Source organism: Haliotis rufescens, unplaced genomic scaffold (genome assembly GCF_023055435.1).
Source record: "Haliotis rufescens isolate VD_foot unplaced genomic scaffold, xgHalRufe1.0.p SCAF_11, whole genome shotgun sequence".
Classification (NCBI taxonomy): domain Eukaryota; kingdom Metazoa; phylum Mollusca; class Gastropoda; order Lepetellida; family Haliotidae; genus Haliotis; species Haliotis rufescens.
In genome coordinates this window covers 41,086,785-41,113,786 of record NW_025963791.1, presented here as the reverse complement: position 1 = coordinate 41,113,786, position 27,002 = coordinate 41,086,785, and the positions used below count along the sequence as shown (strand labels likewise).

Genomic DNA, 27,002 nt, shown 5'->3' with positions numbered 1-27,002 from the left:
AGCCCTCGTATGTATTAAATGAAACCAGAAATGCATTTTTCTCGTATTTCCGACAGTTCTTTTGTTACTTATCTATTATACTCCAAGGAATAATGTAGAAGACTCCCCTCATATCTAATACCCCTGGTTTAATCTCCTCTTCAGCATAACTGAACCATGTCTGACCCTGCAGCCATTCGGTCATTCAGGGTGGGACATACGATGACCAAATGGCCTGCACAACATTTTAAATAGCTCACTGGCGAGCAAACAATCCTGGCCTAAGTTTATACTGAGCCTCTCAAAAAGAGCATTGAGGGTGAATGTATCTCTAAAAAATAAGCAAGTCTAACAGTTTATGCTCCAACAAAAATACTTTCTTATTAAAGTAAGCGATTATCATAGCTTGAAAATGTATTAGTTTTATGTCTATCAAAATGACGAGGCATCTTGTTATGAATTTCAAACATACATACGTTATAATACTTTAGACATGAAACATCATTACTATATAGAAAAAAACTGATGTTAAGTGTAAGTATCAACGGTCTAGCGCTGCAACTGTCGTTCCTGTTACAGGTTAGACGCACTATCGTTGAATAGAGTAACATATTCCTTTTGTGGGAGAGGTTTATTTGGTTTTAACGCCGCACTCAGCAATATTCAATATTCCATTCCAGCTATATGACGGCGGTCTGTTAATAGTCGAGTCTGGACCAGACAATCCTGTGATTGACATCATGAGCATCGATCCTCGCAATTGGGATACGTTGACATGCATCAACCAAGTCAGCGAGCCTGACCACCCGATCCCGTTGGTAGCCTTTTACGGCAAGCATGGTCGCCCCTTTCATCAAGCATGGGTTTCTGAAGACCTATTCTACCCCGGATCTTCAGGAGAGGTTCGTTGCTTTCGACATGTTACATAATTTACACCAACTGACAGAACGCATTAAACTGCCCGGTTTCCTTTATAATCTGATTCCGGGGTAGAATGGGTCTTCAGCAACCCATACTTGCCGTAAGGGCGACCATGCTTGTCGTAAAAGGCGACTAACGGGATCGGGTGGTCAGGCTCGCTGACTTGGTTGATACATGTCTTCGATCCCAATTGCGTGGGTCGATGCTCATGATGTCAATCACTGGATTGTCTGGTCCAGACTCGATTATTTACAGACCGCCGTCATATAACTGGAATATTGCTGAGTGCGGCGTTAAACAACAAACTAACCAACCAACCAACCTTTATAATCTGTACAGAAATCGTTGCGCCAAATGTGGGTGTTAGATTACCCATATGAATTCTTGGCTGTAAATGAAATATCAAATTTCATAACGAAGTTACAGAATTGATAATTTTTAGACCTCGTAGAATTCATGGATTTATATACAGCTACGAACTCTAGTGCTATAAAATACGTCCTGTAAATAACCAAATTGCATTATCGGGATGTTTAATGCATTTGAGGGCCGTGGGGTAGCCTAGTGGTTAAAACGTTCGGCTCATCACGGCGAAAACCCGGGTTCGATTCCCCAAATGGGTACAATATGTGCACCCACTTCTGGTGACACCCGCTGTGATATTGCTGGAATAGTGCTGAAAGCGGCGTAAAACATTACTCACTCACAAATGCATTTGAGTATATGATAGCGGGTCGTGTAACGACAAGCCATGAACAGGTATTGTGGATGCACGGTGGGGTCCTTGGTTCGGTTGACGGGGAGGGACGTACCAGGTGCATGCATCCCAGCTGGAGGCCGTCACATTGACTTGTAAGCTGATTTCAGCGTTGACACAGTATTGCACGCTTATTAACTCATAATGCAAACACTCCCGGCTGAACAAGGTAACCGAAATTTGTGCCAGCTGTGGTTAATTATTTCAAGTTGTCTTCACTCATTTGTCAGTATATCTTTAGCCGAGCTCTGTATACCAGAGCTCTATATATTCCTGGATGTACCACAGTTCTCCATGTCATAAATGACACAATGACGAACACAGGGTTACGAGAATGAAGTAAAAATACAACGTTGTTTTTGTTGATTCCGGTGAAATCTCTGATGTACTGCATCACCAACAGAGGTGAATATAAACTAGCGGGAAAAAATAACTGTGCTTCAAATAAAGTGGTGTAAATGTTATACTATTTTAAATAACATGCTATTTGGTCTTTCGTCTGATCACCAGATTCGTCTGGTCAAAAAGTTCTAAGCCCGACTACTATTGGCCATAACGAAGTGAACCAGTCAATGTAGTACATTGTTTGAATAGTTCATTGCAAGTGTCGTAAGAGGCGACTAGCGGGATCGGATGGTCAGGCTCGCTGACGTGGTTGATGCATGTCATCATCTCAATTGCGTGGATAGATGCTTACGATGTCAATCACTGGATTGAATGGTCCAGACTCGATTATTTTACGGACCACCGTCATGTAGCTGGAATATTGCTGAGTGCGGCTTTAAACAAACAAACAAACAAACAAACAAATCATTTCAAGTGTATTTGGTCTGTTCAGGCCATTTGTATATTAGTTGACACATCAATGAAAAAGAACGAGTACCGAGCAGTCATGAAGTTTTAAACCATGCAGAAATGTACTCCATGCAGAAATGTACTCCCATAAAATTCATGACCGCATGTCACAAGTGTATAGGGATAAGCGCCCTAGCTATTGCACTGTTAGACGTTTAAGGCTGGGAGAACAAGCCTTGATGATGACCCTAGATATGGACGTCCCTCAACTTCCATCAATGAGGATTCAATCTAGGATCCATTGAAAGTATTATTCATGAACATTTACAGAGGAATAAGATATCTGCTCCCTGGGTGTCAAAGTTTCTAAATTCTGATCTCAAGGAAAAAAGAACTGATATTGCCTGGCTTACTTTAGAGGAAATTGAGGAGGATTTCGTAAAATCTAAAACGAGATTAGTAACGGGTGATAAAATATGGGATCTTCTCAGGCAACAAAAAAATTGAAGTTCTTCAAAATCCGTGAGGATAGTTATGGCCACTGTATCCTGGGATGCAAAGGGTGTGGTCCTTGTTGATTACTTAGAAAATCAAAAGACGATTACCGGTGCCAGCTATGCTGATTTGCTTCATCGCTGAGAGATTCTATCAAAGAAAAAGCCGCGAGGAATGCTGACTGATGGAGTCCTACTACTTCATGACAATACCTCTTCTCACACATCTCGACTTGCAAAGACTGCTGTGTATCAATGTGGTTTGAAGAACTTCCTCACCCTCCATACTAACACAATCTTTTAAATCTTGTCACCTTGCAATAAGAACGTTTTCCTAAAAAGAATAAGTGTCTTTAGCAGTCCTTTTTTTAATTAACGTGTACCTCGTCTTTGCATTGGGCTATCGAAACTACATACTAGGTAGGCCTCGTGAACATGTTCTTATAATGGACAGACAGCGATAAAAGGCTTCTTTATTGATATCAATGTAAAGGAACATTTAAAAACTGTTTAATAATTATCTGTAGTATTGAGATCAATCGACTTGACAGAGTTCAACCGAAGTCGCCATAGCGTACAATCGGAAAACGTCCGATTAAGAGTCGGCAAGTGTTCAACTCCTTTCATCAGGAACAAGTCATTGATCCAGGTTGATTTGGCTAGATGCACCCAAGAACCGAGCAGATATTCAGTTGAAACTACATGTCTGGCCAGACATGCTAAATTTTAATCACATCTCTGCACTTGTTCCCCGTTTTATTGACCAGTTTAGGGCCATTATTGTATTGTAACGTATTGTCTATATATAAACACATAATATTCTAGACGCTTTACCTATGTAATGTAGTACAGATGTTTAAATGAGAAACCGAATGTGACGTCATCTATTGTGTTCGGATATATCTCATATTCGTATAATGACCTCTGCTGACTTATTCCCTGGTTCCACTGTGCTCAATGACAGGATTAAGTCCATCTTCCCCTGGTGTCCTTTTAACAATCCTTATGATAGCATGTGCTCCCACTCACATTGGTTAGTACATACTTTATAATACGCTGGACCTATACTGAAGAGTGTATTAACTTGTTTTAAAATACTGGAATTTGAACTGCATGACTTTTCCTTAGTTATTACAAACTTAGAACAATTTCGGCCTCACGAACAGAAGGTTTGTTTGTTTGTTTGTTTGTTGTTAACAACGCACTTAGCAATATTCCACATATATGAAGGTGGTCTGTAAATAATCAAATCTGGACCAAGCAATCCAGTGATTGATGTCATGAGAATCGATCTATGCATGTATCCAGCAAGTAATGAATGATCAGCAGGCCTGATCATGCACCCGATCCGGTTAGTGGCATCAAAGATCCATTCTATCCCAGATCATCACAGGTCTAGACACAGGAGGAAAACATTTGGAAGTCATATGGATACTTAGGAAATAATTACTCGGAACATGTATTGAATAAAGTTGTTTTATTATATACCATATAAATTGATCATAAACTGAAATGTGCAATCGCAACTGAATAATGTCATAAAAATACCAAGTCTGTCTAAGTCCAAAGAAGATACTTATATTTGTTCTATTTGACATATTTTCTTATTTTATTCGGAAATATTTGATTGTTATTTATCGTTATTGAAGTCACACAAAAAACTCCTCTGTTATGCTGTGGATAGTAAGACCCAAGGGAAAAAGTTGCGGTAAAGTGCGACTGTTTTGTCTCAACTTTCTGTCCTCACTCATGGTCTTACAATCTCAAGCAGAAGAGGGGTGTTTATCCTACACAGTAATATTATAACAAAAGCAAGTCATTGATGACCGAACAGCTTTTTCTTTACCATATAATGACTGAGTGAAGTGGAGATATGTACGATTCCTTTGTACCCCACCCCCACCCAACACACACCAACAAACAAGGAAATACAATGAGTGGGTGTCAATGATTGGAAATAAGCTGATCTGACAAGCTTCTAACAACATAAAATTTGTCACCCAAGGGAGGAGTCATGGTAACATGCATAACATTAATAAAATATGACTTGACTTGCAGATGGACAAAAATGATGTGATGTGACGTGTTGTTGACACAGCTGTGGATGGACATGGAAATGTACAAATGCTGACTTGGCTGGATATAAAAGCTGTTAATATCTTGTACAAACGACTAGAAATTATTGGATAGAAAATATAAACTTTTGTCCCATAGAATGCAGGTGCATCGACTTAGTGGTTCTGATGAATATTACGTTTCGACAACACCTGCATGTTTCTCAGCTTTTTCAAACATTAATCATAAAATGAAATATGTATCTTAAACCAAATGACAGGTTTCCAAGCCCATCGTTGTTTAGCTGGCGTAAACACATGAAGTATCAAACAATGTGTACAAGACCAGGAGAACACTCAACACTTCCTGCAAGAAGCAGCCCCATATTTCCTGTCTACCCCTCAAGTTATTTTCCATGTGATTCACACTGGTCACATCATCAATTTTTAAACGGACAAAATTCAGGCCAAGGAATTCAATGGATCACACATTTGAAAATGCAATTTATCGTACATGAGCACAACCTGAACACTGCAGTAACACATAGTGACCAACATCCATACAACAACTTTCCATCTAGAATCTGCGCACCGTTCCTTGTTGCAAATAGCGGGCCTCTGGTTGTCTTGTTATGCCCCCCATCATCATGAGGTTTGTGTTTTGTGGGGCAGCAGCCATGTACAGTCCTGTTCCCCCCATGTTGTTGATCAGTCCCCCACTCCCCCCCATGTTGAACCCTCCTCCTCCTCCTCGGTCACTGTGTGTACCCGTGACTCCGCCCATCCATCGGTCGCCGCCGCCGCTGCCACCGCCACTGCCGCCGCCTCCCCGAGTCGCAGAGTTGTCCATAACACCATGGCCCCATGACGGGTCTATCTTGCTACGGTCGCTGTTATTTCCCCACACCTGACGTTGATTTGAATTAGCACCGTCTGCAAAAATAATTCAATCATATGTTAGAATAGTGGAGTGAGTGGGCAAGTGTGCTATTTTTGGTCCATGTTTTTGTTTGCAATCGACAGTCAATTAAACACATCTGTGACGTCATTCTACTGTTTGAGCACTCCAATGGAGAGTTGATTGTGTCCTCTGCCGCTGCTGCACGTGCTCCGTCGCGACCTGATCTTTACACTGCATGTTTTGTGAGTGAGTGAGTGAGTATGGTTTTACGCCGCTTTTAGCAATATTCCAGCAATATCACGGCGGGGGACACCAGAAATGGGCTTCACACATGCATGTTTTGTGGCTCTTTGGAATGTTTTGTCTAAGTGTAAGAGTAGAGATGTGTTTTAAGTAGGGGAATATCCTCGTAACTCTCCTGCGGATCCTCGACTCCATTATCTATAAGGAATGGAGAGTTACTCTGACATTGCCCTCTACATTTAATACAGAAACTCACTTGACATCATACCCGATCCAGAATTATAACTTTTGCCACGCCTGTCATCTTGCACCCCAGAGCCACTTTGACCCTGCCAGGTGTCCCGTCCACTCGCCACCACCAAGCGTGTGTCTGGAACCAGATTCACTCCTGTCAGACAACGGTAGGAGACCACCACAGATCAGGACCACTACCAGGATTTTGGTTTGGTATGTTGTTTTACGCCGCACTCAGCAATATTCCAGCTATATGACAGCGGTCTGTAAATAAACGAGTCTGGACCAGACAATCCAGTGATTTACATCATGAACATCGATCCACACAATTGGAATCAATGACATGCATCAACCAAGTCAGTGAGCCTGACCACTCGATCCTGTTAGTCGCCTTTTACGGCAAGCATGGGTTGCTGAAGACCTATTCTATCCCGGATCTTCACGGGCAACCAACAAGTCACCTTAGCTTAAACTTTTTACAGAACATCACAACTGTATCTTAACATTCAACAACATTTGAAATGCTAACATATCTCTGTTGGAACAAAATCTTTCCACAAAATCCAAACATAGAACTCTGAAGTCCCATTCAATTTCCAATCCAATTTTTTTTAAGAAATCAGAAATGCTCATTACAAAGAAAATACACAAATTTCTTCCAAATGAGCAAAATTGGAACACGTTCAAGTAACATTTCAATAGCTTGCCAATAAATAAGGCATGATGATTCAAGATGGCATCTGTTGTTTCACGAGCAAGGGAAGAAACTCCGTCAACAAACCACACAAAACAAAATGAAAAACATAATAACAAGTATTTGTCACAGAGTGACGAAATATCCCCCGCCTGTACACCATAGTACCAAATATGAAGACAATCCAGCGATTAGTTCTTGAGATATTGTGGCAACAACGTTTTCCAACTCCAAAAACAGATTTGCCTGCTGTGACCTTGAAAATGGGGTCAAGGTCACCAAATCTGACAGGTGTATGCGGTGTCTGTATATACACTATAGTTCCAAATATGAAGACAATCCAGCGATTAGTTCTTGAGATATCGCGGCAACACCGTTTTCTAACTCCAAAAGCAGATTTGCCTGCTGTGACCTTGACAATGGGGTCAAGGTCACCAAAACCGACTGGTGTCTGCGGTGTCTGTATATACACCATAGTTCCAAATATGAAGACAATCCAGTGTTTAGTTCTTGAGATATCGCGGCAACACCGTTTTCCAACTCCAAAAGCAGATTTGCCTGCTGTGACCTTTAAAATGGGATCAAGGTCACCAAAACCGACTGGTGTCTGCGGAGTCTGTATATACACCATAGTTCCAAATATGAAGACAATCCAGTGTTTAGTTCTTGAGATATTGCGGCAACACCGTTTTCCAACTCTAAAAGCAGATTTGTCTGCTGTGACCTTGAAAATGGGATCAAGGTCACCAAAACCGACTGGTGTCTGCGGAGTCTGTATATACACCATAGTTCCAAATATGAAGACAATCCAGTGTTTAGTTCTTGAGATATCGCGGCAACAAACAGGTGGGACGTACGGACGGACGTACGGACGGTCGTGAATACTATATCCCCCGCTTCGCGCTTTCGCGCGGCGGGGGATAATAATAGAGAATATTCTCATGGAATCCTCCTCCCTAACTGGAGAATAAGGCTACTGTCAACTAGATGTGGAGTTAATCACTAAAATGTCTTGTTTTGGAAATATTTTGTTCACTTTCTTACCTCTATCTGATTTCCAGTCATTCCGGGAATCATGCCGCTGAGGTGACCTCGCGGTCCGTCGGTCATCATCTCGACTTCTGTTGAAGTCTCGTCTGTTATCTTCCTGACGGGAATGTGTCCGCGTATCTCGTCTATCGTCTCTTGTGTTTCTAGTTCAGTTCAGAATATCACACATTAATCCACATGGATCTACGTTAACCCTCACAGATTACAGATGCACATAGACCTATGTTAACCTTCACAGATTACAGATGCACATAGACCTATGTTAACCCTCGCAGATTACAGATGCACATAGACCTATGTTAACCCTCGCAGATTACAGATGCACATAGACCTATGTTAACCCTCACAGATTACAGATGCACATAGACCTATGTTAACCCTCGCAGATTACAGATGCACATAGACCTATGTTAACCCTCGCAGATTACAGATGCACATAGACCTATGTTAACCCTCGCAGATTACAGATGCACATGGACTAACAGTAACCCTCGCAGATCACAAATGCCTTTGATGATCGAAGCATCCCTGAGGATTGTTTGCACTGCGATAAACTACATGGATAGAGTAAATAGTGTACCATTTCACAGCAGGTTCCTATATGTTATTTACTATCATCTTACTGATTTTGTTTGTTGTTACTGGAAGATTACGTTTCAAGAAACCCAGCAATACCTCTGAGTATCTGCAAAGCTGTCTCCGCGTCTGTCTTCTCGACGATCATTTCGGTCTTCCATGCGTCCTCTGTTAGAACCACGAGTATCAGTATTACGATTATCACGCCTATCATATCGCTCCACTTTCCTGTCGCCATTGTCACTCCGGTCAAAGCGATTATCTCGTCTGAAAAAGAGCAAAAAGTTTTGACTGCTGAAAACAGAATTCCATTTGTCGGTCTAACACTTTCAAGTTGACAGTTTTCATATTGTTATGTGATGATACGTTTGAAAGACACCATAAAAACTTTAACTCATGAATACTTTTTGCTGGCTGACAAGTTCCTCACCTCGAATCACCATAATTATCGTATCGATCAGATGTAGGTCGTTTAATGGGTCCACTCCAGTAGTCATCGTCGTGACGACTGGCAAGTTTTTCAAATGGTCTTTTTGCTGCTCTGACCTGCTCCTCCAGTCTGAAAATTAGAATGAAATTGTCTTCATTGTGACCGTGCGTCTAGTTTACTATCAGATATACATTTACCATGTTGGCTTGAATTATAGTAAAATCCATAGTCTGCAGATTATGAAAACTATGAAGACCTCTTAATCCAGATGCCAAGATTTCCGGACAATTTGGAATGTTGACATTACATTATACCAATGACATTTTCCAGGGCCCAACTGCACAAAGCAACCTTTGTAGTACACCAATTGAAAATCAATGATAAAGTATAGAAGTGAAAGAGTGATTATTGCTGAATGCCAGTTATCCCGCTACAGTATCTGTGTGCATGAATTGTTTGATAGGCATTTCTTAGAACTTGACTACTGACAAAGTAGACACAATTTATGGACAACAACTTCTTTGTGCATGTGGTCCCAGATAACAGTGGTCTCACCGACTTCAGATTTTGACAGAATTTATACATTCATTTTGTTTACACATATCTGTAATAAAGACATCCAGCATCACATGACCCTGACATTCATTGTGCTAAATGTTATCAAATACTTGAGACTCCATCATAGGTGAGGTGAAATTGGGTTTAACGTCGCATCCAAGATTATTGCACTTATATAGCGACGTGCATGCACGTGTATGTGTGTGTGTGGCTGCTTGTACTAGTCCGGACTGATGCCGATTTATAGTGCTAGCTCACTGAGATACCATGCCGCAGTTTAACATGAATACCCCACTCAGACACAGTATACTGACTCCGAGCCGACCAGTCCTTGTTTTAGCCCCTTAATACCGAGCGCCAGACAGGGTAACAACAAGTACAATCTTTTAACGTCTTTTTGTATGACGCGGCCCGGGATCGAACCCTGGACCTTCCGCTCTCCGGGCGGACGCTCTACCACAAGACCACGGAGGCGGTCGAGACTCCATCATAACTGTCGGCAGCAACACAACAAAGGACCCAACCACCTCACCTGCGTTGCTCCAGTCGAAGTTGTTCGATTCTCTGCCTCTCCAGTCTTTCTCGTTCCAGGAGTAGTCTCTCTGTTTCCATGCGGTCTCGCTCAAGCCTTTCCCGCTCTTGTCTGTTACAACAGATGAGAGCTGTGTACCAAGTGTGTGTGTACATACAATAGTGCAATCACATCAAGAAAACATTAATAAAAACTTGCGTTTACAGCTGATGCCGTGTAGAGACTGCAACTGGAAGAACTAAATGCCATACTTATTGCTAATCATGCTCTATCTGTATATACCTCAGTTTCAGTTTCTCTCGTTCAAGTCGCATTGCTTCTTCTCGTTGACGCATATGAATCTGCTTTTGTCTTGAACGTTGTCTCTCAAGTTCCGACAGTCTCCTTTGCTCCTCACCACGAAGGGCATTTTCTTTTATACGGAGGCGTTCTTTTTCCCTCTCAGTCTGATAAAGAAATGACGACTACAAACATGTTGATATTGAACTAGTGAGTGAGTGAGTTTGAATTTACGCCGCTTTTAGCAATATTCCAGCAATATCACGGCGGGGGACACCAGAAATGGGCTTCACACATTGTACCCATGTCAGGATTCGAACCCGGGTCCTCGGCATGACGAGCGAACGCTTTAACCACTAGGCTACCCGACCGCCCCTGATATTAAACTAAAAACCTTATTAATGTAATAGGTAATGTATGTCCCAATAGTAGGGCTGGGACCACTCCAAATTTACTACCCGGGTCCCTGGCACCCTACCCCCTATTTCCCGACCCTACCCGGGTACCCACTGTAGGTCTCAATTGATACAAAATGTCCAATTGGGAATTTTGTTTTACCACAGCACTTGCAAAACATATTTAGATACATGTATTAAACGATCTGGTCATGCATACACTGAAGTTGACTTAAGTTATACCTTTATTCAACCATATGAAAAGTCAGAAGGAGTGGGTGCATAGTCAGAAAGAAATGCGAACATTAGTGACTTGTAGTGTAACCATCAAGTTCTAGATAATTTTTGTCATTAAACACTATATCCTGTGACTAACCACGGGTCCTGTGGGTACCCGGGTCCTTCTCAGTACCCACCTGAATCGGGTACTTGAGTTACCCGTCCCAGCCATACACCATAGTAACAAGAGTCATCAGGATATGACAAATCCCCCTGGGCCCACAAATTTAAAAGAACAAATCATCTGACTGTAACTTTAAGTCCAACTTGATGAGAGAATTTCAATCTAATCTGTCGGGTCTGTATACAAGAGTAGTTATTGAGCTATCAATACAATACCATGGACTTGGATTTCAGAACTTTGTATTCTATGTCACGTCAAAATAAAACTTGTTGCCATGGAAACAAACAAAAAATAATCTAAAATCCCTAAATTGCAAAGGGCACCAGTTGTCTTTGTGCGTGCACAGTTTCAAGAAAGAATACCTATTAGTTTTAGAGATATGGTTTGGACAAAAACAGAGTCAAAGTCAAACTTGTTGCCATTGAAACAGGAAATTATTATTATTTTTTATATTCCCAAATAGAAAAAGCCACCACTTCAGCCCTTTTTTTCATATTCCAAAATAGCAAAAGGCACCACTTCAGCACTTAATTAATATTTGGGATACATGCTCTGGAAAAGACACCTACCTCAGTTTCAGCTAAGTCTAATGTGTTTCAAGGGAAACAAGTAAAAATCACATTCTGAAAAATTCCTAAATAGCAAAAGGCACCACTTAAGCCCTTGGTTAATACATGTACCGTATTCGACGTAATAAGCGCCCTGCTCTAATAAGCGCCCATGGCGATATTTGCTAATATATTGGCTAGTGAACAATCCAAATTAGTACCCCTTCGGATTGATCAATGTACACAAGACTTATTTATTCGCGTACAATACGCACTCGTGTGTTATATGCACCCTTAATTATGGGCAATTAAATTCTGGAAAAATATATCTGCCGTACATAAACATTTCAGGCTGTCAGCATAAAGCACGAAAAAAAATTTCCCCACCGAAATAATATTCTAATAAGATCCCCCTATTTCTAATTTTGAGAGCGCCCTGGGCGCTTATTACGTCGAATACGGTACCTGGTTTGCACTAAAAGTCTTTCTTACACTTTTTTTAAGTAGTGCTCCAGAAACGACACCTCCCTCACCAATACCTCTTTTGAGAATAAGTCAAAATAATTTCCATGGAAATCGAGAAAAATAAAAATACAGTCGTGCCTCGTTTATACGGACACTTGCGTCATTTCACAATTTGTCTGTATAAACTACTGGAAGAGTTACTTCCCTTCAATTATGCAACTCATGACAGATGACAGAGCAAACAGATACATCCGCTCAATATTTATTCAAGACATACACCATACACGTTTAAAAAAATCTGTCATGGAAGTTTGAACTTTACCACATTATGAGGTTTCAATTTTAAACAATAATTCCAAATTATCCAGATCGCCTGTGTTCTCGTAATATGTAATCAAGCACTCTATACAAGCACAAGCTTCCTTGTGAAAATGTGACCAATTGTCGATTTTCCTATGGTATGTCCAAATTCAGTGCCATAATGCTTACTGATGGTTTCCAAACTTGCTGACGGGTGTTTTTCCTTAAACAGACAAATTTCCCTTTTTTCGCATGCTGTAACTGCGTGTCGCTTACGTTTCGCTGGTTGACAGGCCATACTCACAGTTTGAAGTCACAACTTTGACCTCTGACCTCCACAGACGCCATATTTATCGAATGGGATTACATGTACAATAAACAAGCTCGTCTAAAACGTAACTCAGTGTCACTTGGTTAATTGACTGCTCACGAATCAAAGGATTACCACCAGCGGAAGTGTATTGTCCGTGTAAGTGAGACAATTTTGTGTGCATTTCAGTGTTTTGTGTATGAAAATGACCATCCGGTTCCGGAAACTGAATTTCCATATATACGAGTAAATTTATATAGTAATTATTTCGTTTTGAATGAAAATCGTCCAGGAACTGAGGTTTCCGGATTCCTGAAGTCTGTATAAGCGGGGCATGACTGTACCAAAAATTCACAAAGAGCAAAAGGCACCACTTCAAGATCTGTTTGATATTTTGTTGGAAGTTATTGAACGGTTTTCACGTTACGTTCGAAAATGAAATGAATATGGACGGACGGACAGATGGACAACGCTACGAAAGTTTTCCCCAAGCACAATTGCTCTCAAAAACAAGTCTTGACTGGCTGATTACGTGATGTGGGCGGGTGTGTACTGGCTAAGCGGTTTAGATCTTGTCAATACATTTCAAGTTATGTTTTCGACATGTAACAAGCACAGCAGAGGGACAAGTTGACCCAAGATCTGGTCTGTAAGCAGTTTTATAGGTGTGGTGGTGGTGGTGGGTCTGCGGTAGGACCTTGCTATATCTAACAAAACATCTTTGTTTGGTTAATCTTCCCTTCTGGGGTAGTCTGAACTTAAACAGATGCTATGTTAGGATAAAAAGCTGTACCTTGATTTCTTCAAATGAAAGTATGTAATCTTTAGAATTCTTGGACTGGGATTTGCCCGATTCAGATTTCTTCTCCTCCTTTTCTCCATCTTCCTCTTTCTTCACCTCTCCTTCTGTCTTCTCTTCGGGTTTCTGCTTCTCTGATAAACAGATATTTTTTAGCATGAGTCAACAGCTTCCATACCCTCAGCCTAGTTTAAGAGAGTGTCTGTTTAACGCCTTACTCAGCAATATTCAAGCTATATGGCGACCTGTATGTAACCAAGTCTGGACCAGACAATCCACAGATTGAGTTTATGAGCAACAATCCACGAGATTGGGCATATTGGAGGTCCTGATGAGCAGGAAACTAACAATCATTAGTGCAAATCTGAGATGAGTCGCATGTGTCGTGAGAGAATAATGTAAAAGGTCCATTAAAAACTGCTAAAAACAGCGTAAACGAAAACTTTATTGTAAAGATGTAATATAACTTGATCTTCTCACATAACAAAACCAGTTTGGTATTTGCAAAAACACGATTTGCAGTTATGAAGGAGAAACTGCTGGCCCATCTTTCCCTCCAGAAAGACCAACGATCTGTATTCACATAGTCACAACTTTGGCAACTTGACAGTGACAATGACAACTTACTAGAGTCGTAAATGATGACAAACACATTTACCCTCTCCCCCCAAGTTAGGTGTATGCAATCAACCAGGTCACTGAGCCAAACAACCTGATCCATCAACTTTTGAACCAGCGGAGGTTGCTGGGGACCAAATCTAACAAGGAATCCCCACGGAGATTGAGGCTTGTAACCAACATTATTGTGGCCTATGACATCTCTACTTCATCTCTACTTGCAATTGGGATTCAATGACATGCATCAACCAAGTTAGCAAGGCTGACCTCCCGATCCCGTTAGTCACCTCTTACAACATTGCCATTTACGGCAAGCATATAGTCACCTTTTACCACAAGCATGGGATGCTGAAGACCTATTCTACCCTGGCTTTGTCCTGATGAAAACATTTGCATCCACCTTTATGGAACAAACCTGCTGATTTCGGTGATGTTGTTGAAGCTCTCTTAGTATCTGTCGATCGTTTATCATCCTGCTTCTTCTCTGGGTGTCTAGCATCTCTCCTAACGCGGTCGTCATGGCGAGGAGACCTTCCGGCTGGACGTCTATTGGACCGATTATCCCGGGTCACAGGCTTCCTGTCATCTTTCTTCTCCACTTTCTTCTCCCCATCTTTCTTTTCCCCTTCCTTCTTGTCTGTAAACATACACGTCTATGTCTAAGAAACAGCTCATCAAATGCTATTTAAAAGGACAACAAGGTAGAGATGTAAATTTTACATTAAATTGTATAATAATACTATCTCACACTATGCATTTCTTCCTTCTTTCTTTTGCGATTCTGTCCTGATGATCAATCTGCTGAATCAGATAATGATCGTCTTCAGAAGGATGGAGATCGTCCTGTCAAAATTGAGCATTTTGTGACTTGTTTTGAGTTTTAGCAGGAGAATGTTGATCCTGAGAACGTCGATCCCTTAAGTGTTGATCCTGTCTTTCATCCTTAGTTGAAGGAGAGGGTGAATGTGAATGATCGATCCTCAGTGAAGTTGATTGTGCAGGTGTCGTCTTGGGAGCGATTGTGATGGGGCTGTCTGTTTTCTGATAACTTGAACATCATGTGGAGGAGTGGGGGATGATATGCGACTCTTCACTGTCGGGGAGCACTGGGTAGGGATAGTTGTAGCCGGAGTGGATATGCTGTTCTGAGTCATGACCCTGCAGACGTCTATGGCTGCAGGCTAAACCAACGTAGGAGTGGGATAGGGAGCACTAGACACACCGTCATTTTCTACCAAAGTGAACGCATGGTAGAGATGAGGTGAAATGGGGTTTAACGTTGCGTCCAAGATTATTGCACATATACAGCGAGGTGCATGCACGTGTGTGTGGCTGCTTGTACTTGTCCGAACTGATGCCGATTTATAGTACTAGCTCACTGAGATACCATGCCGCAGTTTAACATGAATACCCCACTCAGACACAGTATACTGACTCCGAGCCGACCAGTCCTTGTTTTAGCCCCTTAATGCCGAGCCAGACAGGGTAACAACAAGTACCATCTTTTAACGTCTTTTGGTATGACGTGGCCGGGGATCGAACCCTGGACCTTCCGCTCTCCGGGCAGACGCTCTACCACTAGACCACGGAGGCGGTCCGAAGGCATGGTAGACGCGGGATGTGGCTTGACAACTGCTACAGTAGAGGGGATAGCTAGCTTGGTTACACAATTGGGTTTCTTGGCTGACAAAGGCCCATATTCAGATTTAGATCGATGGTCATTACCTCTCTGACATTTGCGTAAATATATATGCAAAAAGCTGCCTCTGAGAGTTAAGAGCATTGCAAGCATCTGTGGTCCGATTTCCTACGGTAATCGCAACAAAGATCATGTGGATTGGCTGAGGAATAGGTACGTCTGCAGGTTTTACAGGCTGGGCGTTTCTCGTGATGTTCCCATACTCTTCTTCAAATGCTGTAGATGTTGAAACAATTGCAAAGGAAGCTCTCAGCGAAAAAAGACCCCCAAAAAGTATTCTCTACTGCATAATACATGTCCCCACATGGTGGTAATGAGAAAGAGAATGATGTGGCAGGGGTAGTCAGGTGATGAAGTGACACGCACAGCCTTACAGTGCGTCACCAATTTGTTTGGGTGGTGACCATGGTGATGCTGGCATGTGCTCGGGCGAAATGTTTTCAGAAGCTTAAAACTCTGTTCTATCATATTTTGACACCAGAATCAAAAGAAGAAAGAAATGCATAGTGTGAGATAGGACAAGTTTAAAAATTTTAATTGCTGTCAATAAAGTACCAATGATGCTGATTACCTGATGGTACTTAATGAGTTACATATATACCTGTCATCAAACAAACAGCATTTGTATAAATACTACTCAAAACAAGTAAAGAACAGCCACAATTGGAAGGCTGTGTGTTGCAATACCCAACAGCCATGGAAGATTAGTCATATGAAACAAATCGGCGTTCTTTAACTTCTTATACATAGAATAGAACTTATATTTTGGGCCAGAGGCCTTTATGGAATATAACTGTCTGATAATTACAACACCTACCAGATGGCTTCTTGTCTTCAGGTTTCTGTGCTAAAGCTGCCTTACTGGGCCCACCTGGTTCATTCTTTGCCTTGTAAAACAAAGGAGATGCATCATGAGGAAGAGTGAGTGAGTGAGTGAGGTTTTACGCCGCTTTTAGCAATATTCCAGCAATATCACGGCGGGGGACACCACAAATGGGCTTCACATATTGTACCCATGTCGGGAATCGAACCCGGGTCTTCGGCGTGACGAGCGAACGCTTTAACCACTAGGCTACCCGACCGCCCTCATGAGGAAGAGGGAACCAACAAATATACTACTCCACTCATCTTAGGGATACTCTGGTACTTGATATACATGGATACCCCAGCAAGTACTCTGAGTCGACAAGTCCTTTTATAATCTTAATCAGTTGTTAATGCCAAGTGATAGGCAGGTTAACAAAGACCGTCCATTAATATGACATTGCCAGGGATCGAACCACCAACCTACCACTCTCTAGGCAGATGCTCTATCCACTAGACCATGGAGATGGTCGCATATCAAATGAAATTAGTGTGGCGCTACATAGTGAGTGAGTGAGTATGGTTTTACACCACTGTTAGCAATATTCCAGCAATATCACAGCTGGGGACACTAGAAATGGGCTTCAGACAATGTACCCCCATTGGGAATTGAACCAGGTCTTGATGAGCGAACACTTGAACCACTCGGCTACCCCACCACCCTGGCGCTATATAGAATATTAGTAATATCCCTATCAAAAGGTGAGTAGTATATATCTTTCAGGGTAATGAAACAACTGTTATCTTAAGAAATTAACATCAAGAACTTGACTGTTAAATCGTAGTGCGTACCTTTTCCACCGATATCATCTTCCCGTGTAGTTCGGTCCGATGTAAGTGCTGAATGCACTTGGAGGCCTCTTCCGCTGATGACATCGTCACAAACCCATAGCATCGTGACCCTGGACTGCGAGCATTGGTCACAACCTTAGCTCCAATAACCTGCATGGTGGGAATAACATTGTCATTAATGTGTTCCTATTTGTCAATATGGGTGGGTGCGTAAATATTGCTTCAGTGTCAGTGAGAAAATCTCATGACAGCTTCTGTCAATAAATACATGGTACGGAAGCAGACCAATTGTATCTGCAATATGCTCCTCATACACGTCACTATTCTATGGTCATATACAGATTTTGATTAACAGTGACAGATGACTCAACTCAGTACTTAAACACAAAACCTATTCAACTATTGTTGAGAGAACTTGTAAAATGACTGACCTACAATGAAACTACAAAAGAATCACGTCTCACCTTTCCATATTTGCTGAAAAGTGACTTGAGGTCCGTAGCTCTAGTAGAAGAGGACAGGCCACTCACCCACAGGTTGCGACTATGCTGGCTGCCTAGGTAACGAAATGTATGCTTTTCGTTATCAACTTCTCACATTCACAATTCCATAACATCCTCAAATCAAGTAAATTTAAACAGGAAAATATTTGCTAAATACTGGAAAAGGTTACTCCTTATTTTTGTTTGTTATTTAACGCCGCACTTAGCAATATTCCAGCTACAAAGAGTGGCCTCCAAATAATCAATTCTGGACTGGACAACCCAGTGAGTGTGAAAACGGTCCACATTGTAGGGATATGCTGGGAATCTATTTGAACCCGGAATCCCCGTGTGGGTCTTCCTTATCAACACACATCATGAACAGCTGTGCCTGGGACACTCACCCTTCGTGTCCTTCTCCTTGCTGTCCTTGCCTTCAGAGCTACAATAGATAAAATGGAGACATCTTTCAACAGGACAGTCACAGCAAGAACAGTGAGCATGAATAAAAATCCTTAAGAATTTAATTTTGGAGAAAGTGAGTTGGGTGTTACGCCTCTTTCTGCACTATTCCATATCCAACAGGTGACACCAAGGAAAACGTAAAGGAAGATGCAATAACAGAAATATCTTGCAAGTGTTTGTCTTTAGTGAATAAAATTATCCTGGTTTGGATCTAATGAAAAGAATATTTAGCCATATACCACCATCTGGCTGGTAGGTAATTTTCTTCCTCATTATTCTCAGGACTTGTATTACAATTTGATCATGTGTAAAACATTTCACCTTTTAAGCAAATTATGATACCAAGAGATGTCATGTAAAGCAAATAAAGAGAACGAAACTAGTTATCATTTTAGGTGTGTAACTGAGAAAATCGGCTGACAGCGAAGATATCTACAAGACACTACATGAAATCAAGAGGAACCTTGGGTAGCCAGGCATCATCCCTAGGGAAGGACACCACATCTGACGACAACAAAAGCTGGTTTTCTGCTGTCACTTCAACAACGACTTGCTCATGCTTGCTTCAGAGGACTGACATGATTATCTCATTGTTCAATTTCTTCAGTTTTCCAAAACGATTTTTTCTCTCATAAATTATCAGAATTTGATGGCTCTGAATTTCTGTTTGAAAACAATTTTTTTTACTTTGGGTGTGCTGCCGCTTTAAGTCCTGGTTTGAATGAAAGGGGAACACAAGAAAGCATCTAAAGAAGGACAGCTAACCCCAAAGAATACCTTAACTCATTGGTGCAAGCCAACTTCAATATGACTGAAGCAGCCCTATACAACGAGAATCTCTTTCATCAGGTCGTTATGGCTAGTGAAAGCTGAGTGATCTTGAAGACGTTAGCATGATCAAGAAGACATCAATACAAACCAAACCAACCTCTTGGCAGGTTTTGCATCTTCTTTTTTCTCTTTTTTTATGTCCTCTTCAGCTATCATGCTTTTTTCCTCAGTTTTCACTTTGATCGTCTCGCAGTCACCTCCCTTGTCCTCCTCAGATGTTGCTGTGGCGTCAGCTCCGACAGGTTTCTCTTCTCCTTTGTCATCCTTCAGATCGGCATCAATCTCATTCACCTGAGTGTCATCAACACTCACATCAAAGGAATCATCTGTTGGTTCAAACAGGGTGACTTGATCCTTTGGAACATCCTTCTTTGCTGTTGCTGTCTTGACTGTTGCCGTCTTTGCTGTTGCTGTCTTTGCTGTTGCTGTCTTCACTGTTACTGTCTTAGCTGTTACTGTCTTAGCTGTTACTGTCTTTGTTGCTGTTGTTGCTGCTGCTGCTGGTGGCGTTTCTGCAGTTTTTCCAGGTGCAGTTGATGCTGCCTTTGCTGCTGCTGCTACTCTTGGTGAGGAAGATCGGGTGGCAGTCTTCACTGGAGCTTTCTGTGCAGCCTGTGTCTTTGCAGGGGTCGTAGTTTTGGCTGGAGTTGATGTTGGTGCTGGTGGTGCTGCTGCTGCTGCTGCTGCAGCACTCTTAGGTGTGGCTGCTGGCTTTGCTGCAGGGGATTTTGCAGCTGCCTGTTTCACAGGTGTTTTCACAGGTGCTGTCTTGGCAGGTGCTATCTTGGCAGGTGCTGTCTTGGGAGGAGTAACTTTGGGAGCAGTTTTTGCAGCAGCTGCTTTTGGCGCAGGTGTTGATTTAGCTGCTGGCGTGGCAGCCTTGGTCTTTACTGGTGAAGTCGACTTAGTAGGGGTGGGAACAGGAACTGGGGTGACTTCAGGAACAGTCACAACCTCAGTCAGTTCCTCAACAGTCTCTGGTTCCTCTGGCTCCGTCTCGTCTATAATCTCTGTCTCCATCTCAGCGTCTTCTTCAGGATAAGCGTCTTCTTCAGGGTCAGCATCTTCTTCGCCACCTTCAGCTGGCATCTCTCCGTCCCCTTCAAGTTCCTCACCCAAGTCAACTAAACCATCCTCCTCACCAACATCCATTTCCATTTCTTCATCATCTTGAGGGGCTAGAGAAATTTTCAAGTTAAAACAAATTTAGACCACATTACACAATGTCCATTTGAAATCAAAACTCATACTCACCTATTAATATCAAATAAATATTAGTTCAGTAAAATGCAACGGACATTATTCAGCTAACTACTCAGGGCTCTGACGATGTACATATGGAGTCCAGAAATGTTCTTTCCTTAACAGCTTCCACTCTTGTTGAAACGAACGTATTGAGGTGACAGAAGAATAGTCATCAGTCCATGCAAACAACAATCCGATTCACAAACACAGTCTTCTTCTGTTTTCTTTTAGAACATGTGGCAAGATCAACAATCTCCATTACAAAGTTTGTTTCCTTACATGGGAAGTGTCCATGATCTCGTTGTCTTTGTTCTTAGTGTCAACTCCACAACAAACATCACTGTGCCAGGAAAGTCACGGCAAGTCTCTTCCAGATAATATTGCAGAATCTGTCCAACTTATTTCTCAACTACTGCTTCTTCATACACAGTAATGCCAACAGAACTGGCACATGACAAGGCAATGCCAAGATGTCCATCAAGTCATCTGGTTTCCCCAAGTGCAATGACAAACAAAATGCCTGCATCAGTTCCGCTCATCTGATGTCTTTCTTCATCCATAGTCAATACCGAATAATATGTGTAAATATAAGTGCATCTGCAAGTAATAACTTCTCTCAAATTAAAGACTATAATGTCATGAAAATATTGGTATTAACATATTTTCTATTTATACAAAGGACATGATGAAATTTATCCTGTAATATTTTGTAAGAAACAGACAAATGTTATTGATTAGTCACATGTAGACTGTCATTCTACTCTCAGATTGAACCTTCTCTGCATGGTGTTCCCTTACCTTCCTCTTCATCAACCTCTGAAACATCAACCTCAAACGCATCCTCTTCACCGGTACCCTGCAAAACAGGTATGCATTGTAATTTGTATATGGTGAAAGTCAACAGGAAAATTAGTGCTCATATACTATCCAACTTGTCTTGGCATAAACTGTCTAACTGGCCTTGGCAGATGGACATGGAAATGAGAGTTGATTGCAAGGGAAATGTTAATTGTGATCATGTTTTCTCAGGCTAACCATATTGCAATAACTGTCACCTTCATCAAAGTCATGGCAAACAGCCACTGTGAAACAAAGACGTACTCCCTCATAACAAAACGTATGCAATGTTCCCCATGAAGCAGGTTTTCTGAGTATTTGACATGATTTTGGTCAGAAGATAAGTCAAAGAAGCATGAAGTGAGTGAGTGAATGAGTGCAGTCATATCATGGTGGATTAGCTTAAGGTGGGAGGAAAGCCCAATGTGTTGCACGTCTCAGACGTTTACTTCTCTGGTAAAACCCCACGAGCATGGATATGGTGCTGACAAACCTAGAAACATAATCCAGGTGTACCAGGATTTGAACCCATAATCATAGTTTTCTTCCATGTCCAAGGGAAGCAATTCTGCAAAGCAAACTGCAGGATCTTAGACGACAAGCCACCCGTGCACATGAACTATCCAATGCCTCAAATTTCATTAAGAAGTGCATATTCTGTCTGTAGTTGTCTGTTGATAACCTGTCTACTCTGATTCCAACCAAAGTTGTTGTACAATTTCCCTGTCATTCCCTACCTTACTTTCACACGTAACATTATTTTTGAGAGTCAAAACTTAATAGAATCATCACAACACCATAACACAAAACCCTAGGAGAATAATCTGCTGGTACGAAACAGTTAACTTCAGGAAAGACTAGTGACATTTCTGTAGCAGATCATTGTTGAGGACGAGTGAGGATAATAATCTATTTCTAACCCAGGAATATACTATCAGTGTGAGTCATCCTTTACCTCTGATACACAGTTCACATTCATATACAACCTGACATCACTTATACATGAAGCATGAGACATCTTCATCAACATGAAGTACTAATTTGATGGAGAGAGTGTTATGAACAAGATATCGAATTGGAATGAAACATTTGAGACTGATTAACCTGATGAATATGGTCCTGTACCCACAATGCTGCAGTTTTTCCTAAATGCAACCCTCTTAACTTCACGGGACATATACGATGAAGAGTATCTCGACACTGACCATTTCCTCTGCTTCAGCATCCTCGCCAAGGTCCAGGATAACATCATCCAGAATGTCCTCACTTTCATCCGGTTCACCCTCAATGTCCTCTTCAAAAAATTCTTCTTCATCATCCTCTTCCTCTCCTTCCTAATGCCGGGGAATAAACAATGTTATCACCCTAAACTGACTTCCATGGAAAATACCACCACAATGAAACTGTATCACCAGTATGATGTCATCAGTTACCATGACATCACAATCAAATGAAATCAATCAAACTCTATGCCATTAATTCCTAGTACTATTGCTGTTTACAAACTGAAAAACGTGGAAGAATGATTTGGGATGATAGAATCTCACTCTCATGTCTTTTTATATTAAAAAAAAAGCCTTAGAATTATAAACTTTAAACAATTTGTTTTTATACATTTGATATCAAAAGATATGTTGACACATCAAAAGGCATAATCATTCACCCACAGCCCTCTATACCAGTAAGTTCTTTATTGTTCTTAAGTTTTCACTTCTCTAATGTATGTAAAAGGTTTATCAAGCCTGTGTTAAAATGCTGAAATAATTGCATCAACATAATGTTTCTAAGGAAAGTAAGATGAAACAACAAACAAACACTTACCTCTCCCTTTGGTTTTTCTTTTAATCCTAAAACAAACAGAATATTGAAATGTTCAAGTTTTTTTTAAAGTACATGAGATAAAAATAAAGTTCTGCTTATTTACCATGCTTATTGAAATACATTACACTCCTTATACTTACGAGTACTTTTCTTTTCTTCTGCCTTTTTGGGTGTAGCATCCGAGACTGCAAATGTGTACTCATCTGGGTCATGCCCTTCGTCCTCTAGTGCCTGGAACAGATTGGTAACACTTTACCCTCACCGTCGTGTTATTCCCTAGAGAGATCCTGTAGTACTTCTCACGTGTCAAGATATATCACAGAACCACTTGTCCAAGCTTCAGACTATTTGTATTTATCTCATGGTGTCTACCCCTCAAAGTTTAATGAGAATGGTTGTTGTTAAATGCCGCACTCGGCAATATTCCAGCAATATGATGGCGGTCTGTAAATAATTTAGTCTGGACCAGACAATCCAGTGATTGATATCACGAGCATCGATCTACGTAATTGGGAAACAGTCAGCCCGTCTGAACACCTGATCCTGTTAGTCGCATCTTATGACATGTACAGTCATCTCATACGGCAAGCATGGGTTGCTGAAGACCTATTCTAACCTGGATCTTCATAGGTAAGCTCAGTTAGCGAAAGCTTGAGTCATTCTTTACTTTCATGACACGTCATAAGAGGGAGTGAGAAATACTGCAACTTTCAGTAGCTGGTGTCAACTATCTAAGGTAGCCTAGGGACATGTAGAACCCGATATGGATACTGATAAGCTATACCAAACCAAGAAACAATGAAGTCATTCTGAGATATTGGTAGTGTTAAGTTTCCAAACCAATCAAAGCCAGACTTAAGGATGAACGAAACTACACCACATGTTGTTGGGTCACACTGATATGTATATAGTTTAATACCAGTTGATGACGGATGGATATTTTTGGTATTATTTAATTTATTTCACACTTCAGTGGGTTGCTGTCATTACAAATTAATACAGTTGTTATTCGCTTATTCAGACACTTGCGTTACGAAAATAATAAACGAGCTTCCAGGTATCTCAATCCCTTGTTAACTGACCAGAATTACAAAATTCTATCGAAGCAATTTGAAAATTGAATGGCAAAAGTATGATTTATGAAGGATCTACCGATTGATAAATAAGATACATTGTGCTACAGACCTCTCTGACAAGGCTGTTCATTACTGAAACAGCTGGTGTTGGAAGAAATGCATATTATGCCTAGTTTAGATAATAAACTTGTTTCGTATACAGATGTGATGGAGAGATTGGTACAACCTGCAGCACGTAAACATAAATTATAGCTATGTTTCTTATATGTGAAAATGTAATCAAGAAACATATTATGCACAAATGAACCTTTTGAGGATGAAATCTTCTTTATGCCGCGTTTATGATTGTGAAAGTAAGATGAGTGGTTCAGGGTTGGGATGAAACTGGTGTTATAAACTGGAGCTTGTAAACATGGAGAACGAGAGAGGGCTGAAATTAATGAGTTAGAGAGACGCAGGGAGGATGATAGATGTTTTTCTCAACATCACGAGTGCACACACTATTAATCCCCTTTTTGACAAATACAGGTCCATTACTCTGTGGGTGAGGCGTAACTATAGCGAAGGTGGCATAATCATTTAAGCACCACAAACCTACATTCTGATATATCATGTGTACATCATGTGCATATTATTATCATTATTCACGGAACTAAACAAGCATGAAATACTCACATCCCCCGCCAATATGACATGTCGGGTGTGTGCAATGCACTAGCTCCTGTGAACTATGTTCACTGGGCCTTTTTGTAAAGAAATATAGTACGTTTTTCAAGATCTGCTCCAGAAACGAGGACTACCACCATTTTCAGTCTAAATCAAAGTCGTTGCCATGGAAACTTGAAAAACATTGTTTTTAAAAATTCCCAAACTATCAAAAGGCACCAGTTCACCACTAGATCTATCTATGTGCCAAGTTTGGTGAAGAAATATGGTACGGTTTTCAAGATCTGCTCCGGAAACGAGGACTACCGCCATATGTAAATGTGCATGACTGCATATTCTTAAATATTCGATTCTAGTGGTCACAATAACAAATTAAATTCATGAATGGATACACTTCATTTCCACGAATATGCGAGTAATCTTAACAGTCCTAATTGATACCTGTGGTTGCAGCCTTAGAAATTGTGACAACTGCTGTAGTCCTTGACAAACTGCCCAATAGTTAAGGTACCATAAGGACTAGTAGAAATGTGCCATTTTTGAGGGTTTTGCTATATGTTATGATTATAAGGACTAGTGGAGTAAAAGGAGCAAAAATGTTAGTTTCTAACGCTAGGTTGTTGAAATGTCCAATTTGTTCGATGTTTATGGATTACTTTCAAACTCAATTCGAGGGTTAATCATATTAAACAACACAAATGCAAGCTGAGTATTCTTCTGCTTGTTTTGAGCTTCATCGCAGTATTTTCCGAATAGTGACTGTCACGTGCGACTACATTATAGCCTATAAGTAGCATCAAACATGGCGGATGGGTAAAATGCATGTGTCGAGTACAATTTATTGTCTTCAAACGACCATGTCAAGGCTATGTAGTTGGCATGTGAGAGCCAGCACGTGTGATGTACATATATATTAGCCGTGATAGTGTTCATATTGGTAGTGAGGGTTTGGGGGAGAGGGCGCAGGTGACCTAATTTGATTGTCAAACGACTTCATGAAAATTCTAGCTGCTGCGTACGCACACGATTAATTAATCCTTTAAAAATCACCTTTGCAAGCCTTTCGTGTAATACAGCTTTCACACCAGCCTTGTCTAAACCACGTGTCTCTAATTCCTGACGTAAATCAACAACACGCAACTCAGAGAGCTTCTTGTCGCCTTGTACCGCCATCTTGTTGCAGCGATGTTGACGAAGTGCCCGGATGAAGCAGGTGCCCCTATGTCTAGACTGGTTCCCTGCCCCAAATGCTTCACCTCAGCTCGCCAGCTGCACAGACTTATGTGGTGTGCGCAACAGAGATAGGGGACCAGTCTAGGATACTTCCAAACGGCCTTGGGCCCAAACGGACATGATCTAAATCGTACCACTTATTTGGACAAAGCAGCCTACCGGTATATATTATATACATACACAAAGATTTCGGACAACTTGGTACTTGGGAGGCAAGCGTGACATTTCGAAAGCGAGATCCGCATATTTGCCATGTTTTTTCCTCAAACTTGTCAATCACATTAGTTTCAAAAGGGGCAGAAAATTCAATACTATAAATGATTTCATTGGATTTATCAGAAAAGACAAGATCAGGCTTGTGGGCCTGGATAGGTCCGAGGCTGTATACGGGTCTATTCCATAGAAGTTTGTATTTATCATTTTCCTTGACGCCCTCTACATATTCTGGGTCGTACCATGGATGGACCTCTGTGTCAAAACCACAAGCATGGCGAAGACGGTAATAAAAGGATCGAGCCACTCTATCATGTCGCTGAAGATAGTATGTCTGTCTCAAAGCTGGACATCCACTGACAATGTGCTGGACAATCTCATTAAATTCATTGCACAATCTACACTTCACATTTACACAATTAAGATCTATTTATTGTCTTTGG

The 27,002-nt window shown here is 41.1% G+C and overlaps 1 protein-coding gene across 3 annotated transcripts; it reads right to left on the bottom strand.

Annotated features, from left to right (window-relative positions):
- Window positions 1-4,408: 4,408 nt before the first annotated feature.
- Window positions 4,409-26,370, bottom strand: LOC124142301 (scaffold attachment factor B1-like). 3 transcript variants are annotated; one of them, XM_046510700.2, is made up of 19 exons: window positions 26,164-26,369; window positions 23,512-23,602; window positions 23,372-23,397; window positions 22,756-22,884; window positions 21,512-21,569; window positions 19,566-20,646; window positions 18,577-18,614; window positions 18,155-18,246; window positions 17,691-17,840; window positions 16,852-16,921; window positions 14,751-14,972; window positions 13,712-13,851; window positions 10,501-10,664; window positions 10,219-10,329; window positions 9,129-9,257; window positions 8,798-8,965; window positions 8,117-8,265; window positions 6,401-6,514; window positions 4,409-5,933 (listed from the first exon to the last, which is right to left on the bottom strand). In XM_046510700.2, exons 1-19 carry the CDS (start codon window positions 26,284-26,286, stop codon window positions 5,578-5,580), a joined length of 3,411 nt encoding a protein of 1,136 aa, XP_046366656.2. In that variant the 5' UTR covers window positions 26,287-26,369; the 3' UTR covers window positions 4,409-5,577. The 3 variants fall into 3 exon arrangements, with proteins under 3 accessions (XP_046366656.2, XP_046366658.2, XP_048248690.1); XM_046510702.2 differs by lacking the exon at window positions 6,401-6,514 and having other exon boundaries at window positions 26,164-26,370; XM_048392733.1 differs by lacking the exon at window positions 14,751-14,972.
- Window positions 26,371-27,002: the final 632 nt, after the last annotated feature.

Excerpts from the sequence above, each read along its gene's own strand:
- LOC124142301 (XM_046510700.2), bottom strand. The coding sequence starts at position 26,286 with ATGGCGGTACAAGGCGACAAGAAGCTCTCTGAGTTGCGTGTTGTTGAT. Across the intron at positions 22,885-23,371 it reads AAGAAAAACCAAAGGGAGAG|GAAGGAGAGGAAGAGGATGA; the intron begins GTAAGTGTTTGT and ends CCCCGGCATTAG. Across the intron at positions 14,973-16,851 it reads TGAAGACAAGAAGCCATCTG|ACAAGAAGGAAGGGGAAAAG; the intron begins GTAGGTGTTGTA and ends GTATGTTTACAG.